We start from the raw sequence: 20992 nt of genomic DNA on the forward strand, positions 1-20992 counted from the left end.
TCGACACCAGTCACTGTACAACTTTTGGAGGAAAGCGGCCCAGCATGAGAGATCAAGACAGAGTAAGTGGCTCCTGTATCAATTATAAAATTGATTTTCTTACCTGCCATGTCAAGGACCACCTGGGGCTACTCGATAGAGATAGACATCTCATGAAGGGGAGCCGCCAGAGTCCCTGGGCCTCCTCAGTCGTCTAGCAATGGCCATCTCGGGAGCGGGAGCCCCCCTTCCGCTTCAGAACTGGGGACAGTCCCATTTCCAATGACCTGTTCGTTTGCAGACTGGGCATGGACCAGGGGCTCTTTTTGGCACTTTTGGGCCCAGTGGTCAGTTGACTTACATTTGAAGCATTTCCCCTTGCTGGTTTTGTCTCCAGGTGGATGGTTAAACTTCCTTGGCCCCCTTGGGTTGCCCTGAGGTCATAAGGCGTGGCTGACAGCTATGGCCATTGGTTTAGCATAAGCCCTGGTCTGCCTGTTTTCACATTGAGTTCTCTCTTCCTCCTCAGCTTGGTCTCAATTATTAAATACCCCGAAGGCCACCTCTAGGAGTTGGGCATCAGGGTTTGTGTGCCTAATTGCAACTTTTGGAGCTTTTGCCAGGGGCAGACTGGCTGATAAAATGTTGTCCAAGTAGGGACCGGCCCTCGGGAGTGGATGGATCAATATTAGTAAATTTTCTAAAAGCCTCCACAAGCCAGCCGTCCCTGAAAGAGAGCTGGATTTTCTTTTCCTTCTTGGGTCACTCCTTTAACCTTTTCATAGTTAACTGGCTTTTTGATATACTTTCTCATCCCTTCTAATACACATTGGATCATTTGCTTCCTGGTTTCTGTTCCCTCCTGGGAATTATAATTCCAGCAGGGCTCCTGATTTGGGACTGTCTCCCCACCCATACCAAAATGTTTGGTTTGGTCCCTGGCAAGCTGGATATGACTATCTGGACATCCTTCCAAGTTAAATCAAAGGTCAGAGTTAGGGCCTGAAACCCTCCAGCAAACTTACTAGGGTCTTCAGAAAATCGGCCCAGTCTGTGTTTGCATTGGGCTAAACTGTTTATAGAGAAGGGCGCATGTACTCTGATTGTCCCTTCACCGTTTGCCACTTCCCTAAGAGGGCATATTTTCCTGATCCTGGGTGATAGGAAGTTCCACTACAAGTTACCCCAGAGGGACTAGTCTCTTCTTTCTGGGGTAACGGAGGGTATAAAGGGACATAGGGAGGTGGAGTTGGGGACCGGTCAGAGGGATCTTGGGAAGTAGGTGGCTCCGGAGAGGCAGGTGGCTCTGGAAAAGCAGGGGAGACTTGGTTCCCCGCTGAGAGCTGGGGAAGGTTAAAAGGGGATCATCTGAAATGTCAGGAGTGCTTTCTGATTCCACAGGCTTTTGATTATAGGAGCTGCATAGAGCAGGGTTTTGGTAAAGGATCATGAAGGCTTGAACACAGGGAACCTCAGTCCATTTTCCCATCTTGTGACAGCAGAAATCCAATTGCAAGATGGTATTATAATTTAGAGACCCATTTCAGACCATTTTTCTCCATCCCCCCAACTTATATAAAGGCCAGGCAGTGTTATGGTAGAGTTTAAGTTTTTCCCTTTTCTTATTTGAAATGGCTTGGATATTCAATGAATTCCTATCATGTAACTTAATTTAGTTTCAAGTTACCAAAATTTGGAGGGACTATTTTAGATGGACATTTCCAAAACATAATTATTCCTATAGAGTTTACCAAAAAGCTCTTATTTCAGTTACATTTACTTAAAAGTTTAATCATATCATGTTATTTTCCGTTGGCAAATTTCATAACAATGTGCACTTATTGACTTCCAGTAACCCTAGGTACAATAAAAGTATTATATGTAATGTTGATGACTCTAAAGACAGGTCTGTATTAATTAAACCCACAAACTTAAGCTAGCTTTAATACCAGATATTAATTCAATATTGAATATTTCCCAGATCACATGAACCTGAAAAGTATTCTGGTTTTTAAAAAATTATTTCTGAGAATGTATTTAGGTGCTTACTTTCTGTTAAGCCAATTAAATACAACTCATTTACAAGTTAGTTTTTACATAAAGACAGACAGAACCAGAGACCTCATGGTTTTCCCGCTTGAATTTAAAAAGGCCTCTCTTTTTTCTCCTCAGTCTGTGGGACTACAGATGGATCAGGTAGTTCCTGAGAGCCCAGGCAGAATAGCTACATTGCAAAGGCAGAGGAGAGAAATGCAAGCGCCTCTCTTTTCTTTTTTGCTCTTTAAAATCCCACCAAGTAACCCAAGACTGGAGTCTCAGGTAATGTGGGCTATATTTGTATTTCAAGGCTTAAATGCTCCATCGTGCCCACAATTTCAGCAGAGACTTGCAGGAGCAGCTGGACAGACAAAACTACATAAGACAAAGATACCAATGACAAAAACTTAAAGACACAAACAAGAAGTTTTCAGGATAAAGGGGACGAGAGTGCAGGTATAAGGATCAATGGAGAAGTAAAGGGAAAAGACTGAAAAAGAGAAAGAGACAGCAAGAAAATAAAGGTGGGAATACTGGGACGACAGGACTCCCAGCCAGTACACAGTATGAGGTTTGAACCTCAATCACTCATAAGTCTCCCATCAAGAAGAGCCTGCTGGACCAGCGTCTGCATGGTGTGAGGCGAGCCTCTCCCCCCTCTGCTTGTCACCCGTCAAGGTGAGCCACTGCCGGCCAGAGGGAGCAGGTCTCACAAGCTGGGAGGAGTGATGCTGTAGCTGCCCAACGTCCACTCTCTCGCAAGGACAGGACAGAAGTAGGAGAGGATGGAGAAAGGAGAAGTAGAGAGATTTCAGGAGAGGGAAAGGGACAAAGGGGAGGGGAAAGCGTTGCCTGAATGAGGGTACTGAGGCCCCCAGGGGCCAGGAAGGCAGACTTACCAAATGTGGTAATGCTGAAATAAGAGGTTCAGGTGGCCACTTGTCACCCACAGGGAAGCTGCATTCGGTGGTCCTGGAGGTGCCCAGATCCTCTCCCTGGAACAACGGGGGACAAGTGCCCCACGATGGGTGCCACTAAGTCTGATACAGAACAGGGTTCTTGGCCTTCCCCAATCAATAGGGGCAAGACAAGAAATTCAGGCAAGGCTTTACTGGGGCCCCTGCTGCAGCAGGAGGGAGCGAGAACAAGTAACAGGTTCCCTTTCTCACTCCATAAAGGGGGGGCAAGCTGGTTCCTTATATGGGGTGAGGGCAGCAGTGTGTGTCCAGGGGTCACGCCGGAGGGGAGGCTTAGGTGGCCTGCCCCCGCTTTGGTGGTGCTGAGTGCAGGGGGCATGTGCAGTACTCTACTTTTGCTCCCGACACCCCGTTTTTGCTCCCAGCTCTTCAGAAGTGGCAGTTGGGTTTGGTTTGGTTCTGTCTTTTTGTATCTTGTTGTCCATAATTTGCCCCAACTGTGCATGCACACAGTTTTTAGTCCCTTATAATTTCTTTGTATTTTGTTGCTCCAGGAGACGTTTGTCCAGGTGTAAGCACTGCAGCAAAGGGTCCCAGGTCCCAGCTTGTCTCACTATTATTATCACTACTACTACTGGTCTGGTGGCAGGTGCTGTTGCTATTGTTGTTGTTTGACCTCCTGAGGCCACAGGGGAGCCATATTGACATCCTCACCAGCTTGACCCCCTTGAGGTCACGTTTTTCCACCCACTCCTCTAGGTGGCCTGCTCCATCGATGACAGTTTTTGTCTCAGCAGGGCAACCCTCAGCTGCCTCTTCCTTACCCAGGCTCAGCCATCCTGTGCCTACTCTTCAGGCTGCTCTTGTACCCAGAGGAGCCAAATCAGCCGATCAGAGCCAGGCCCGCCCGTAGGCTGGTCCTCATCACAAAGCCTGGCTTGTTTTCAACATTACACCGTCTGTTGCTCTGAGCAAAATAATCTGAGGCCACAGTCCCACAGGCCTCCTGCTATCTTCAAATGCATACTTCCCACATGACAGGACCCCCCGTATCTCAGGGGGCAGCCTCTGCTCAGCCCTGGTGTCTCTTCATCTCCCTAAGAGGTATCAAGCCCCACCTGCTGCCCCAAGTTTTCTCACTTTAAGTAATGGCCTCAGCGACCTGCAGGGACACAGAATAACTTCCTCTTCCCACATTCAGCATCAACCAGACAAAGGAGAAGTGCTAATGTCAGCTCCACCCCCAAACAACCTACATGAACTACTGTAAGTGTTTTTCAGGGCATGGAATTCCACAGTTCTGAGGTGGGCATAGGTAGTCCTCAGGGGTCCGGATGGGCTGGAGGCAGGAGGAATAGGGCAAACACCAGAAGACACTAGGAACAGATCTAGGAAGGCAGAAGGAAGTGAACCTGGATCCTTGCAAGATGGTTTCTCACTAATTGCCAACAATCAGTAACGGGAGGAAACACTGCTTACTCTCTGAAGGAGTTTTGTTGAAAGCAGTCAGATGGGAGCTATGAACTGGCAGAACGCCATCTCTTAGGCTTCTCTTCCTGAGAGGGGGTTTCTGCTTCTGGGCAGCCCTACCCAAATTCTCCTCCCAGTTAGTATCAAGCTACTTTACTTTTTACTTCACTTCACTTCACTTCACTTCACTTCACTTCACTTCACCTCTCCCCTCCCCTCCCCTCCCCTCCCCTCCCCTCCCCTCCCCTCCCCTCCCCTTACTTACTTACTTACTTATTTATTTATTTAATTTATGGCTGTGCTGGGTCTTCGTTTCTGTGCGAGGGCTTTCTCTAGTTGGGGCGAGCAGGGGCCACTCTTCATCGCGGTGCGCAGGCCTCTCACTATCGTGGTCTCTCTTGTTGGGAGCACACGCTCCAGACGCGCAGGCTCAGTAGTTGTGGCGCACGGGCCTACTTGCTCCGCGGCATGTGGGATCTTCCCAGACCAGGGCTCGAACCCGTGTCCCCTGCATTGGCAGGCAGATTCTCAACCACTGCGCCACCAGGGAAACCCTCATTTACTTTTTAAAAAGCAGATGATGGTACTCCTTATTTAAGACCCTACTATGGCTTCTCATTTTTCTCACAGGGACAGGCCCAGCCCATACCTGCATTTCCAGCTTCAGGGAATCTATCCCCTGCCTGGGTTGTCTGTCTGCTCCTGGGATGCACTGCTAATAAGTGAATGCCCCAAGGGCAGGAGCCCTCTATCATAGTATAATCTTGTTCACCAGCATATCCCCAGAAGCCCACAGTGCCTGCTCCCTTGTTGGTGCTTACAATGTCTTTTTGGAATGAATGAATGTCCCCTCATCTGCTGCCATGATTAGTGTCAGCAGCCATGGTCCAGATGTCTCATGGGGTTTTATGCTCCCTTAAGTTCTTCAGTACCCATCTCTGGGTTCTTTCACATGAGTCCCTAACATTTTTATGTGTTTTGGCTTGTTAGTTGCATTTTGTTTAACATTCTGACAGTCCTTATAAAACCGAGAAAGGTGGGTTCTACATTACTAAAATATGTGTCACACATGAAATGATTCAACGTGTGTGTCTGAGGCAGGAGGAGAGCGAAGACCTGAGGAGAAGACGGTCACTAACATCCAGCTGAGGTCTGGAAAACAGAGCAAAGGGATCCCAGCCATGGTTCCCTGACTGCTCAGCAGGATGAGCTACGGGAGTTTCCTTCTCCAAAACACCAGAGAACAGACCGGATGAAGTCGGAAGACTGTCGAGTGGAGACCAGGTCCCAAGAGTCCACTGTACTTTGGCCAGCAGGATTTGATGTGACAATCAGGTAAGGGGTTGAGCCACACATGGCCTGGGGATGGCACAGGGCTCTATGTAGGTCACTCAGCTGAAGAGATGAAGATGGACTGTGGGCGAGAGTAGTGAATGTGACAGGGGAGACAGCAGGGGTGGCTGGAACTAAACCTCCAGCACCCCACAAAGCCCCCGCCTCCTGAGGAGGACCCAGTGTCTCACATTTCCACGTCTTTGCGAGCTTTGTGCCTCCTGCCTATGGTGCTGTCACCTTATGCCCCATTTGACTAGTCCTGAGACTTACCAACAGTAGAGTGACACCAATTCCATTTAGCCACACTGGCTTTATACCAAGAAGATGTTCCCAACTTTACATTTATAGAGCATAAAACAATGTGGAAAAGTTAAAATACTTAAGCACTCTAGTTATGAAAAAGATATCTATGGAAATGGAAAGAAAATGTCTAATTAAAATCAGTGGAGTGAGGACTTCCCTGGTGGCGCAGTGGTTAAGAATCCGCCTGCCAATGCAGGGGACATGGGTTCGAGCCCTGGTCTGGGAAGATCCCACATGCCGCGGAGCAACTAAGCCCGTGCGCCACAACTACTGAGCCTGCGCTCTAGAGCCCATGAGCCACAACTACTGAAGCCCGCGAACCTAGAACCCATGCTCCGCAACAAGAGAAGCCACTGCAATGAGAAGCCTGTGCACCGCAACAAAGAGTAGCCCCCACTTGCAGCAACTAGAGAAAGCCCGTGTGCAGCAACGAAGACCCAACACAGCCAAAAATAAATAAATTAAAAAAAAAAATCAGTGGAGTGAAGACGTCACAGGGTCAAGTACAGTGGGCATGGGTTTTGGAGTCAGACAGGTAGAATTTGTTGTGCAAACTGTCCCGCCTTTTGGCCTGCACCTCACCAGTGAAATGACAACTTGCCTTCTAGCTTGCTGTAAGGTTGATGAAATAAAGTCATATGTCCAGGCTATAAGAACTCGTCTTCAGGAGTTTCCTCTAAGACCACTTCTGTATATGAGGATTACAAGGCACTTTTTTAAAAAAATTATGAGTTCTGATCTGGATTTCTAAGGCCTTGGGAGCAAACAGCTCATGAAAGAACAGTCACCCCTATGGTCATTTGTTTAATTGTAAAGGTGTTTATGTTGAATTTTCTCAAAGTATTTGTAATTTGCTAATTTAGAGTAATAATAACCTTGGCATTCCCTGCATTTTTTTCATTGGTTTTTCTGTCTTTACTAGTCTTTTTTTTTTTTGTATTAAAGGTTCCATCATGTCAACAAGGAATGTCAAATATGTGTTTTAGTTGAGAACACAGGCTCAAGACTACAACACAGCCATGAAAGCTGGAGTGGAACACAGCAGCCGGCCACTGTACAGAGTAAGGGAACTGCCTTATGTCATGCTATGTTAACTCATGTTAGTTAACTGTGTCCACTTAAATGGGTTATGTTGGTATTCCAGAATAAACAAATGTTAGAGAGACTAAGGAATGCATGAAAAATTTTCCATTGAAATTAATGTTAATTATATTTTTGACTTTGGAGAATTCTACTCTCCAGGCCCATAAAATCGTATACAAATTCACATAAACACAACATTTTTAGATTTTTATTTTACAAAATTTGGTGTACACACACACAGGCACGCACACACACTTTTTCTCTCCCCCCTCCCCTGTCTTGGTGGCATTTGCCCCTAAACGCTCTTTCCCATGGACTAGAGCGCTCTTTCCCATGGACTACTGTCCAGCTGTGGTATATCTTTACCACAGTTTATTCAATCATTCCCTTACTGATGGTCATTCACATTGTTTCCTTTTTTTGCCCTTACCAAAAAATACAATATACATTGATAAACACATAGTCTTAGGTACTGGCACTTTATTTTTTTCTTAGGGATGGATTCCCAGAAGTGAGTCTGCTGGGTTGAAGAGTAGAGTTGGCCCTTGAATAACACAGGGGTTAAAGGCACGGATCTTCAGTGTAGTCGAAAACCCAAGTATAAAGTCAGTCCTCCATATCCAAGGCTCTGCATCTACAGATTCAACCAACCGTGGATTGTGTAGGACTGTAGCACTTACTGAAAAAAATCCGTGTATAAGCGGACCTGCGCATATTAAACTGGTGCTGTTCAAGAGTCAACTGCTTGTGTGTTCTTAACGTTGAAAGACAGAGTCACAATTATTTCCAAGGAGGTTGTCACAATTTGTATTTCTAACAGCAGTGTAGGAAGTTAACCTCTTCCCTTGCTTCCTTGCCATTAGTATAGATAAGATGACAATTTAGAAAGACAAAGACTTACTGGACTATGGATATTCTGATAAATTTGTTCAGAAAAATCATTCACATTCATATACAGTCATAGCACATCAATAACCTTCAAAAACAAAAGAAAAAAAGGCCAGTTACAGTGGCCATTTACAATTCTAATGCATGATTTGTAATGGATAAGGAAAGGAACTGGTGAATTTGAAATCAAGCCTAAAATGGAATCTTTGAGTTATGCAAAAATAAGAAATTTTTTAAGGTTAATAATCAATATATGGGGAGATCACTAAAGTCTAATTTATGAAGTGTTTGTGAGCCTTTAAAGCAAAGTTGTAACTTACACTAAGTCAGGTTCCGAAGGGAAATGCTTTTGGTTGATGATAATGAAACTCATGGAAGAAATGCCTCCTTTTAAACAGAATTCTGCAAAAATTTATTTCTAAAGTGGACTAAGCACATGGAAAATTTAAAAAGCAATATAAGACATTTATTGACAGTTTCTTAAATTATTTTTCCTCTAAAGTCTCTGAAATTTAACACTTGAACTACATATGCATCCTATTTTTTGCAAGACAATTTATAAAACATTAAGAGAAATAGGGAAACACCCAAAAATACATGTAGTTTCTGGGTTATACAATATTTTGGTAAAAGACATGCATTTGCATTTGTATGTAAATATCCCAGTGGAAAATAACAAGAGCATGATGGGTGTGGTTATTCTTTACACAGCCCATTTATTCCGTGGTGCACAGTGAGTGATAAAACCCACATCTGCTGCCTTTCACTCTCTCCAATCTCTCTCTCTTAATTATCTCACACTTGCATATTTATGTCAATAATACTTCTAGGACATCTTCAGCAAACCCAGAAGGTTAAAACTTCAACAACATTGTCTTCTGTTGACTGAAGAGGCAGCTCAATAACAATGGTCATACCAACTTATATATGCCAGCAAGGAGGGGGAGAAAACATACGCTACATGATATGAAAATGTGTTATGTGTTTCATTTGGAATGCATACTGGATTGTAAAGGTACTGAAAAACACATGTTCAGTATGGAAAATCATGTTTGACGTGTCCTAATTTGATTATCAAGACAAGAATTTCAAACTCTTAGTGTCTGTTAAATTTACATGTGCAGATCTAAAATATAGTTGTTTTTTTTTGTGGCATATTCTCACACATAACCACTGAATTCCTAGGGTACTGTCTCTAGCTCCTTTATGCTGCTTGCTGCCAGAATATTTCATTATTGAATGAATTATTCAAGATTTTTAAAAACTCACTGTAATACAGCTAAGTACGTCTATGTACAATTGGATATATTCTGATATGTATTCTTTAGTTGGGTATCATATACCTATCAATCAGTACAATATTGTTCTTAGGGGACCTCATTTTTATACATTTTTGAGTTGACAGATTGTATCTCAGTATGAGTTCCCATGTTCCTTCAGCATCTTCGCGAGGCTTCTCCCCATTGGAAGGGTTCTCCACAGTACAACCTGGCTGCAGTCTCAGGGTTTATCCCCGGTATGAACCCTCTGATGGACACTGAGTCGGGACTTCCTGCTGAAGGCCTTCCCACATTCAGAACACTCATATGGTTTCTCTCCTGTGTGGATTCGCAAATGTAATCTAAGAGTTGACCTCTGGCTGAATGTTTTGCCGCATTCAGTACATTCATAGGGTTTTTCTCCAGTATGAGTTCTCATATGTATAATGAGTTGTGAGTTCTGGATAAAGGATTTTCCACATTCACTGCACTCATAGCGTTTCTCCCCTGTGTGAATTTTCTGGTGTATAATGAGGTTTGATTTCTTGAAGAAGGTTTTGGCGCATTCATTACACTCATAGGGTCGTTCTCCAGTATGAATTCTCTGGTGTGTGGTAAGTTCAAATTTCTGGGCAAAGGTCTTGCCACATTCACTGCATTCGTAGGGCTTCTTCTCCATATGTGCTCGCTGGTGTACAATGAGGTTTGACTGGTGGGTGAAAGCTTTTCCACATTCAAGACATTCAAAGGGTTTCTCCCCAGTATGGATTCTCTGATGTTTAATGAGGTTTGCCTTATGGGAGAAGGTTTTCTTACACACATTACATTCATAAGGTTTTTCTCCAGTATGTATTCTCTTATGACTAATAAGGAGTGATTTAAATGAGAACGCCTTGTCACAATAATTACAGATAAAAGGTTGCACCAAATTTCTGATTTTCTGGTGTTTAAAAATGCCTTCTTTATGGCTGAAGGCTTTTCCACTTCTATTATATTCAGAGTATTCCACTCCAGTATGGGTTTTCTCTTGCTTCAGATAGAGGAGTGCTTTTCCAAATCCGTTACAGTCGTCGTCTTTCTTTCTTATATAGCTTCTATCGCTAGTAAGTAAGTCTGAATTATATCTCAAAGTTTTTTCATATAAGTCATATTTATAGGGTACTTGTCTTAAAGAAACAAAGTCTGTGCTAAGATTAAATGTTTTTCCAAAGAGATTATCTCTTTCTTCAATTGGGGTTTGGTTCTTAAAGATTATAAATGGCCTTGCCTGCTCATCTGGGTTTCTGTGGTCCCTCTCCATCTGGTCATCAGCCTTCCATACCTCTAGGAAAGAGCACATGAAATACTCTGTCAGTCAGTCAACCCTTTCACCACAATGTTACGGAATGTGAAGACTCCACAAATGTTCCATTGTAGGGCTGCCTCTTTAGTTTGGGACACAGTCTTCCAGTATAAAAAAGTCCCCAGTTCCAAGTTTTCCTAGCTCTTAAACTCTGAAGGAAAAAGACAAAGCCTGTGGCAAAATGGACACAAATAGCACTGCCAGATTATAAAACGGCCTTAAAAGTGGGTGAAGGGAAATAAATAAAAACAAATGATGTGAGAAGGCTGGCAATTCCAGAGACAAAGGCAATTTGGTGTCCTCAAGGACACCAGTTGGTACAGACCAAGAGAATGAGATGTTAAGGGAAAAAACCCAGGCAGATCTAAGTTGAGCAGCCAACACTGAGACTCTGAATTACTGTGGTCGGATGACCACCTCACCTACATGCTCGAGGCTCCTTCCCCTTTTCTCTCCTTTTTTCATCTGCATCAATAACGTCCTAAAGGCAACCTTTCTCACAGGTTTGCAGAGAGAACCCTATGCAGAGCTCCAAATCTCCCAAGTAGAACTTTTCCAAGTGGAAGGCAAAATCCAGAAATTCATAGATTCTGTAGGAAATATAAAATGGATCTAAGATCTTTTTGACAGAATTGCTCACTGCTACTGCTGGTTGCACTACTTTTTCTATCAAAGTTGTTGGAGAGAGTAAGTGTTTCCATCACTGTATCCTGTATTTCTCCTTTTCACATGTTTAATTTCTTCCTCAAACCAATCTCGTCCCTGCTTTTATTTGAAGGAATCTTAAGGATCAAATTTACCCGGCTTCAAGCTATGCTTTAAGAACCTTTACTCTGATCTCTGTATTACTGGTATTCCTGACTCTTGTGATCCTGCTGCCATTTGTGTCACTCTTGTACTGAAAAATCTGTATTTTCCTTGAGGCTACTAAACCAATTCCCATGACCTAAAATATAGAAGTCACCATTCTGGCTAAGTGAGAATACTAATGAAAGAGGAACTAATCACAGAACAAAGGTTTAAAACATGTTAGGCAAGAATCAAGGCTTGAGTGTGAGAGGTGAACAGCTATAGAAATTAAACAGGAAAAACGTTAAGCAGCGAGAGACTGATATTTGGAGGTATGACTCAGGATATGAGGTGCACAAGTCATCTGTTCTCAGCTACCTCTAAAGGTTTAGGGATTTGAAAAACAGATTCCTAAAAAATATTTCAAAGATACCAACCCATTCATAATCTCTAGGATATTACTTCCACTGGCTTCTATCTGATTCTCCTTCCGACCTTCCACATCTTCCCTAGAAAGTTGTGAACTGGAAATTCTAACTGTGGTATCCATAACTCTTCTCACTGATCCAACATGAAAATCTGGTTTGATAATATCAGAGAACTTGATAATGGAACACAGCTCCTAACTGCTTGGACTTCAGAAAGCCTGAAAATAAAGAAGGTAGAACTTCAGAGTCTGCACTCTCTCTCGGCTTTAATACATGAAGCTTGACACCAAAACCATTTAGTAATTCAGAAGCTTATAATTTTTGGTAACTGAGAAAGGACCTAAACACTACTAGGCAACATTGAACTACGAACTACACCTGAAAGCTGTCCTTACCCACTGATAGTAAGTTGCTGTAATTCTCCAGCATCACGTCCATGTAGAGGATCCTCTGAGAGGGGTCCAGTTGCTCCCATTCCTCCTGGGTGAAGTCCACAGTCACATCCGTGAATGAAACTGATCCCTGAAATGGCATATTGCTATTCATTCTGAAATGATCAGCATTTGGTGATGTAGGAAGGACATATGAAAACCTACTCTTACCATGTTGTAAAAGAATCATTCATTTAAAAAACTTACATGTGACACCAACTGTTTTGTCATGTCTCCAAAAAATATTTTTATAAATAGTTAAAGCATTTATTCAGATTCCCCTATATCTCTGGTGCTGTCATATTAAGCAGGTATTTAAGATTACTAAAACATTGTTTCTCCTCTGAAGATGTACATATGAAGACAGTTACATAAACATTAATATGCAGTATTTAATGTTACCAGTTAGTGATGATGCTCATATAGGTATTATTTTTGTGGTCTCAAACTAGATAATATTAAAGAGTTAATTAAAGCTTTGAATATTTAAAGGCAGAAGATGAAATTCCAATTATAAGATAAAATATCAGGCATAAATAAAGATCTCTCTACCATATCCCAGCCATAAAAAGGGTAGAAAAGCAAAAACAAACAAGTGAGACTACATCAAACTAAAAAGCTTTTGCACAGCAAAGGAAACAATCAACACAATGAAAAGGCAACCTACCAAATGGGAGAAAATATTTGCAAATCATATATCTGCTAAGGGGTTAATATATAGCAAAGAAAAAAATAAAACCCAATCCGATTAAAAAATGGGCAGAGGATGATAAATAGACATTTTTCCCAAGAAGACATACAAATGGCCAACAGGTACAGGAGGTGTTCAAAATCACTAATTATCAGGGAAATACAAATCAAAACCAGAGTGAAATAATATCACCACACCTGTAAGAAAGGCTATTATAAAAAAAAGACATTTACAGCTATTTACACATCACTTATATTGTACTAGGTACTTTAAGTAATCTAGAGATAATTTAAAGTATAAGGGAGGATGTATATGGGTTATATGCAAATACTATGCCTTTTATATAAGGGACTTGAGTATCTGCATATTTTGGTATCCAAGGGGGGCCCTGGAACCAACTCCCCTAGGATACTGAAGGATGACTATCCCCATGTTCATTTCAGCATTATTTACAAAAGCCACATATGGAAACAACCTAAGTATCCACGGGCGGAATATTCAGCCATAAAAAAGAAGGGAGTCTTGCCATTTGTGACAACATGGATGGACCTTGAGGGCATTATGCTATGTGAAATAAGTCAGGCAGAGAAAGACAAAAACCATATGATCTCAATTCTATGTAGAATCTAAAAAAAAGAAAAACAAGCACATAGATACAGAGAACAGATTGGTGGTTGCCAGAGGCTGGAGAGTGGAGGTAGGAGAAATGCATGAAAGGGGCCATAAGGTACAAACTTTCAGTTACAAACTAAGTCATGTAATGTACAGTATGAGGACTGTAGTTAATAATACTGTATTGCAGATTTGAAAGTTGCTAACAGATCTTGAAAGTCCTTATAAAAAAGAATTACAACTGTATGGTGATGATGGATGTTAACTAGACTTATTGTGGTGATCACTTCACAATACACACAAATATCAAATAATGTACAACTGAAACTAAAAATGTTATGTCAATTATACCTCAATAAAAAATAATTAAAAGTTAAGTCTATTACTTTTAATAAAAGAATATTCACAGCAGCATTTTACATAAGAGCCCTAAACTGGAAAAACAAACATTCATCAATAGTAGATTAATTTCTCATGGTATATTAAAACAATTTAGTACTATAAAGCAATGAAAAGGAACTAATTCCAGCTACAGAGGGAGGATTTCACAAGGGTTTCAAGAATGCTGGATAATTTTTATTTCTTGGTCTGAATGTATATATGACACTTTTCACTATAGTAAACAATCCGCATGGAACAAAAGACATGCTGAAGCATATAATATGAAGAGTCATGAGCTAGAAAACCAAGACTGTAATAAAAACCAAGAAGAGTTATAAGGAAAAAAATTGAAGACCATTTGATAACTTTCAAAAATCATCTACATTCACTTGGCCACAGGATAAGTATAATAAGAACTTTTGCATCGCTGCCAGACCAACAAGGGTTAATAAACCTGTGGCACATCATTTTGGCTCAAGTTACAATGATTTAGAAATGACTCTACCATCAAATATGAAAATATTCTGTATTTTTTCTCACAATGCTGTTTTCCATACTCTATACAAACAAAAAAACTCCAAAAATTAGAGATAAAACAAAATTCTGATAGTATAGGATTAAAAGGGATGTCAAACATGACTGTCCTCAAAGAATTACTTTTGTCAATGACAGATGCAGTTTTGATGTGGAATCAATTTGGTGTTCAGAGCACAAATCCTATGGCCACGAGTAGAGGTGTACTTAAGTGTATTTGACACCCAGAGCAGACCTCAACTCTTCAAACTGTTAAACGTCTAAAATCTTCACCTACGAATTTACTTCTGAGTACAAGAATCCTCTTTAACCTATTCACATTCCCTGTCTACTGAATCCATGTAACTGTCCTCTTCAGTTATGACCTCCAGTTCCTTAACCCCTCCTTTTTCCAAATACCTCCAAAATCTACATTACGCTTGTCACCACCTTTAAAATACATGCCCCAGTGACTTCCCACCTTCTCCCACTCATAACTCGTAGCCTCAGGAAAAGTCACAGAAAGTAAGAAAAAAATGAGATAAAGGTCTGAGCACTACAAATGACCTAGTTATATTGCACAAATTTTCAGGTAACCCAATAGTATTATTTTATGACATCTTATAGGAATCTTTAGCCACATGGCATGGGAGCAGAGAATGCCAGTGGTGGGTCATCTATGCCTGAGATCAATGATATTGAGGTCAACAATCATGGAGTCAAGATTTTCCCAGTAGTAAATATTTATTCCCACTTTCAGATCACTTCTGAAATTATAGCTTTAAAAATAGGAACACTAGGAAATTTCCCAGGGACTAAATTAAGTACTAAGGACACAAGACCCAAGACCACGCTTCACCCTTATAGGCAAGCTATAGAACCCCTCAAGTCTTATTACCTTTGCTTCCTCTTTCCACTGCCACCCCAGCTATTACAAAAGCTTCCTAACTCTTATTTCCTGTCTCCTCTCATTCTCATCTACTCCACATTATAAAGCTAACGTGATTTTTCTAAAGCATAGCTCTACTCATACAATTACCTTGATTAGAAACATCATCCATTATCTCTTGAAATAAACTATGACTGCCCAGCATTCAACACCATTCAAATTCCTCTTCCATCCCTCTCTCCCCTGACTCCCCTCTCTATGCACAGATCCTCCCACTTAGGTCACATCACAGATCACTCAGATGTGATCTTCCATAATTTGAGTCCCTACTCTCTTTTAAACCTGGAGTACTTTGTATTTCTCTTGTGGCATATATTTCACTCTGCTTTCTTTTCTCTTTCCTTTTTCTTTTTTTAAATTTTATTTATTTATTTATTTATTTATGGCTGTGTTGGGTCTTCGTTTCTGTGCGAGGGCTTTCTCTAGTTGCGGCAAGTGGGGGCCACTCTTCATCGTGGTGTGCAGGCCTCTCACTATCGCGGCCTCTCCCGTTGCGGAGCACAGGCTCCAAATGCGCAGGCTCAGTAATTGTGGCTCACGGGCCTAGTTGCTCCGCGGCATGTGGGATCTTCCCAGACCAGGGTTCGAGCCCGTGTCCCGTGCATTGGCAGGCAGATTCTCAACCACTGCGCCACCAGGGATGCCCTTTTCTTTCCTTTTTAAAAAAAATGTGCCCTATTTCTTTTACTCTCCCCATTAGATGTTATGATTTTTTAGACCAGAAATTGTATCTCTATATTTCTGTTAGCACAAAATACATGAGTACAAGTTAGGGACTCAAATAAAATAAAATAAAAACAATTCTAGTTGGGGACTTCCCTGTTGGTGCAGTGGTTAAGAATCCACCTGCCAGTGCAGGGGACACGGGTTTGAGCCCTGGTCCGGGAAGATCCCACATGCTGTGGAGCAACTAAGCCTGTGTACCATAACTACTGAGCCTGCACACTAGAGCCCGTGAACCACAAATACTGAGCCCGCGTGTCACAACTACTGAAGCCCACGCACCTAGAGCCTGTACTCTGCAACAAGAGAAGCCACCGCAATGAGAAGCCCACATACCACAACAAAGAGCAGCCCCCGCTCACCGCAACCAGAGAAAGCCTGCATGCAGCAACAAAGACCCAACACAGCCAAAAATAAATAAATAAATAAATAAATGTATAAAAACCAAAAAAAAATGCTAACTGAATGGTGCTCAGTATTCAAATTTTTCTCCCACTATTTTCCTGCTTCCTGAAGAGCCATGCCACATAATTCCTACAGCAACATCCTAAGTAGCTAGCTAAAATAATATCGCATCTGAACTGTACTCAGATTATACAAAAAAATTTGGTAATATCTGGTAAATCCTAAAATGTGGCTTATTTTCCTGAGATGTCATGCATGCCCTAGTATGCTTGTCTGTTCATTAAAAATGCTTTTTATTGTTTGTAATCTACATGATTCCCAGATCAATTCTGGCTGAACTTGTTCTTGACAATTTATTTGCATTTTGGTACTGGTCTTATTAGTGGTAATTTAGCTCTTCAGCATCCAGGATATGGTCACTCTATTCATGGAGTAAGTATAAGTAAAATCATCACTACATTGTCAGTACAATATAAGTAGAGACACAATGTGACTCATCCATCACAGAGGCATAAGTCATGGGCTAAATAACCTTTCACAAAAGAAAGGAACAGCACAGCCGTAAAACTGAGTAGAAAAAAAAAATCTTAGAAAATACATATAATTGGATTTAACAGCAGGTTAGATTCAACTGAAAAGATGATTAGTAAACCTGAAGATAGGTCAGTGAGAAATATCCAGCCAGAAACAGAAAAAGAACAAAGGCTGGAAAACACATCAAAATGCCTAAGAGATACGTGGCACAAAGTAAAGGTCTAATATACTTGCAACTGGAGCCCCAGTAAGAGAAGCAAGATGCAACAGAAACATATTTGACGAGATAATGGCTGAGAATTTTCTGGAACAGCTCACATCAGACTATAGAATACCTCTAACCCCAGGTATAAATATAAAGAAAACCACATTTAGGCACATCATAAAAAAACTAACAATCTCAGAAAAAAAAAAAAAACATTGTTTTCTGTTGTTTCAATACAAACACTGGAAGGCAGAAAGTAACAGAATACCCTCAAAGCGCTGATAATACTAGAATGTGAGTTGGCAAATTTTTTCTATAAAGGGCCAATTAGTAAATATTTTAGGTTTTGTACACCGTATGTAGCCTCAACTACAACTAATCAAGTTGGCTGTTTTACCACGAACGCAGGCACAGGCAATATGTAAACAAATGGACATGGCTGTGTTCCAATAAAACTTGATCTATGGACACTGAGATTTGAAAACATTTCATAAAAGATTAAGACCTTCAGAGAAGTTTAAAAACAACAACAACAAAAACAACATACTTTTTACAAGAGACAAACTTAAATAACACAAAGCTTGAAAATAAAAGGCATTGTAACAGCTGGCCCAGGAACATCACTAATTAGTTGAAACAAAATTCTAAAAATACGTATATATCATGATCCTCAAGTTCTACTTAATGAATATAAAAATATCAGAAAAGAGAACTGGCTACCTCTAAAGTGAGGAGACTGGCTTTAATAGTCAAAAAGATTTTAGCATTGAGTGAGGTGACCTAATACCATCAGTGACAGCATGCTAGGAGGGCAGAACCATGATATAGTGAGAGAGAGTAAGAGACAGAATTCATGTATGAATTGTGTAACAAAAAGAAAAAAACATATATTACGTGTGGAGGCAAATAAGCCAAGATGATAAATATTGACTACTGGATGGTGTAACTGGTTGATAGTTATTAGACTGAACTGTATTGAAAGTGATGACATTCAACTATTTGGACATACAAAAATGGCAATTTCATACAGCTCAACCTAATATGCTTTTATCTGTATTTCTGTGCATTTTCGTACTTCACAGAATCAAACCAAACACAGGTAAGTGACAAACTTCCTTGGAGCTCAACCCAAAGAAAATGGTATGAAAAAATAAAAAATAATAAAAAGAAAGAAAAAATAAAAATATTTTATGAACTACTAGGCAAACAGGAAGAGAAATCAGAAAAATTTAGAACCCTGGGAAAAAGGAGAAAAGCCTATAAGTTTCAGGAGAGAACTGAACAGGTCACATTCTGATAAATAGACAGGACTTTGTACTTGTTGAATACAACACCAAAAAGCAATGACTTCAAAATTCTGAAAGAAGAAAACAACAAAAGCTGGGCAAATAAATGAAACAGTTTGCAGGTACTGGAAAGCAACCACTGCAGGGCTACAATTATTGAAAAGACGGGTGAACATGAAGGGAACTCCACATTCACACCGATGATAAAAGTGCTGAAAGGAAAAAATTATCAATCTTGAGTTTTATATCCAGCAAAATGTCCCTAAAGATATTTTCTAGACTGTGGCACAAAGAAATAGAAATCAAGCAGAAAGTGACAGTATTGCTACATGGAATAAATAAAAACTGGATTTGGGTCTGCAAAACAACTGGGATTTGGGGGCAGAGTAATGGAGATAAGGAAGCCATAGAGAAGGGGCTCTAAAATTCCGCATAAAAATTCATCTCAGATCTTTGGCTGGCTCCTAACATGTGCAGGTGGAAGGCAAGCCTCCAGGAGAACTAGCAGAGTATAGCAGTTTTGTTCCTCCAGATAGTTAAGTTATTGGCAGAATAAAACTTTACATTCTTAAAAAAAAAAAAAAACCACACAAAAAAACAAAACAAAACTTTACATTCGTTAGAGGGAATTATGCACCATACAACATGTCCAACACACAAAAATTACTAGACATGCAAGAAAATCAAAAAGCAATTAAAAGACAAAAAACCAAGAAATGGTCAAGAACAGACATAGCGATAATTCACGTATTAGAGTTAGCATACAAAGAGTTCAGATTAACTGTACAGTAATATGTTAAAAATATAGGAAAAAAGATAATGCAGTGAAAATATGGAAATATTTCAACAAAAAACTGGAATCTACAAAAAGAAAGCAAATGGACATTGTAGAACTCCAAAATGTAGTTTTTAACTGAAATTAAAAACTCATTGTATAGACTTAAGAGTAAACTAGACCCAGCAGAAGATAAGAATTGTGAATTTGAAGACAGGTAAATAGAAGATATTCAAACTGAAGCAGAAGAGAAAAAAATGGGGGAAAAGAAAAAGCATTAACAAGATGTGAAGCATGGCCAAAAAAGTCTAATGCACCATTCCTTAAAATGCTAAAAGGAAAAACAAAAAAGGATAATGTGTAGTCCCAGAAAAAGAGGAAAAAAGAATGGGACAGAAACAATATTTGAAGAAATAATAGCTGAGAATATTCCAAATTTGATAAAAGGCAATGACCACAAATCTCAGAAACCCAGTAAAGCCCAAGCAGAATAAATACAAAGAAAATTATACCTAAATACATCACATTCAAACTGCTGAGTGTCAGAGAAAGAGAGAATATCTTAAAAGAAGCCAGAGGGGGGACTTCCCTGGTGGTCCAGTGGTTAAAACTCTGTGCTTCCACTGCAGGGGGGTGCAGGTTCGATCCCTGGCCAGGGAACTAAGATCCTGCATGCTGCACAGCGTGGCCAAAAGAAAGAAGAAAAAAAAAGACGCACTTCCTTTAGGGAAGAACAATAAAAATGAAGAATTATTTCTTAATGGAAACCATAGATGTGAGACAGAAATGGAATTCCATGTTTAAAGTACTGAAACAAAAATTAACCCTAGAATTCTATGCCCAGGGAAAATACTTTTCAAAATGAAGGCAAAATAAAGGCATATACAGATAAACAAAAGCTTTAAGAATTCACTGCAGTATACTGATTTCTGCTCTTGGATTGTAGTGAGGTGGTATAATCCTAATTTGAGGTGATTACTACAGTATATAAACTGTAATACCTAGAGAAACCATTTTCTTAAAAAAAGAAAGATACAAAGGAAAAAAGACACATACAGGACAGATGAAAAACAAATAGCAAGATGACAGACTTAAATCCAACTGTGCATATAATGAACTTAATCACAGACAAAATAAGTCAATTAAAAGACAGACGGTCAGGCTGGATAAAAACTATGACCCAACTATATGTTATTTAGAGATAGGAAACACACTATAAATATAAGAACACAAATAGGTTGAAGCAAAAAAAAGGAAAAGATATACCACGAAAATGCTAATCATAAAAAGGTAGATATACAGCCTGTGACTCTAGAGGCAGGGATGCCTGGACAAGATGGCGGAGTAGAAGGACCTGACCTCACCTCCTTTCACGAAAACACCAAAATCACAACTAACTGCTGAACAACCACTGACAAAAAAGGACTGGAACCTACCAAAAAAGATATTCTACTTCCAAAGACAAAGAAGAAGCTGCAACGAGACAGTAGGGGGGGCGCATTCCTGATACAATCAAATCCCATAGCTGCCAGGTGGGCGACCCACAAACTGGAAAATATATTCATAAAAATTCTCCCACAGGAGTGAGAGTTCTGAGCCCCATGACAGGCTCCCCAGTCTGGGGGTCTGGATTGGGAGGAGGAGCCCTGAGAGCATC

The 20992-nt window shown here is 40.6% G+C and overlaps 1 protein-coding gene and 1 long non-coding RNA gene across 8 annotated transcripts in view; one reads left to right on the forward strand and one right to left on the reverse strand.

Moving 5' to 3' along the window:
- Positions 1-9647, forward strand: part of LOC133078469 (uncharacterized) — a 44951-nt gene extending 35304 nt beyond the window's left edge. Inside the window, exons 2-4 of one of the 3 annotated variants that reach the window (XR_009697873.1) lie at positions 5505-5738; positions 6987-7102; positions 8843-9647. This is a non-coding gene — a long non-coding RNA (uncharacterized LOC133078469). Of the gene's footprint in view, positions 1-5504; positions 5739-6986; positions 7103-7619; positions 7930-8842 lie in introns of those variants that run through there. The other 2 variants (XR_009697875.1, XR_009697874.1) reach the window with 2 other exon arrangements.
- ZFP1 (ZFP1 zinc finger protein) overlaps positions 8524-20992 on the reverse strand; it is a 36823-nt gene continuing 24354 nt past the window's right edge. For 2 of the 5 annotated variants that reach the window (XM_061173523.1, XM_061173524.1), the window contains exons 3-4: positions 12226-12352; positions 8524-10594 (exon numbers count right to left, since the gene is read on the reverse strand). In XM_061173523.1, the coding sequence (XP_061029506.1) occupies positions 9513-10594; positions 12226-12352 (1209 nt within the window). In that variant the 3' untranslated portion in view covers positions 8524-9512. Of the gene's footprint in view, positions 10595-11839; positions 12049-12225; positions 12434-20992 lie in introns of those variants that run through there. The other 3 variants (XM_061173525.1, XM_061173526.1, XM_061173522.1) reach the window with 3 other exon arrangements.

The sequence above is a fragment of the Eubalaena glacialis genome, chromosome 18 (assembly GCF_028564815.1).
Source record: "Eubalaena glacialis isolate mEubGla1 chromosome 18, mEubGla1.1.hap2.+ XY, whole genome shotgun sequence".
In the NCBI taxonomy this organism is placed as follows: Eukaryota; Metazoa; Chordata; class Mammalia; order Artiodactyla; family Balaenidae; genus Eubalaena; species Eubalaena glacialis.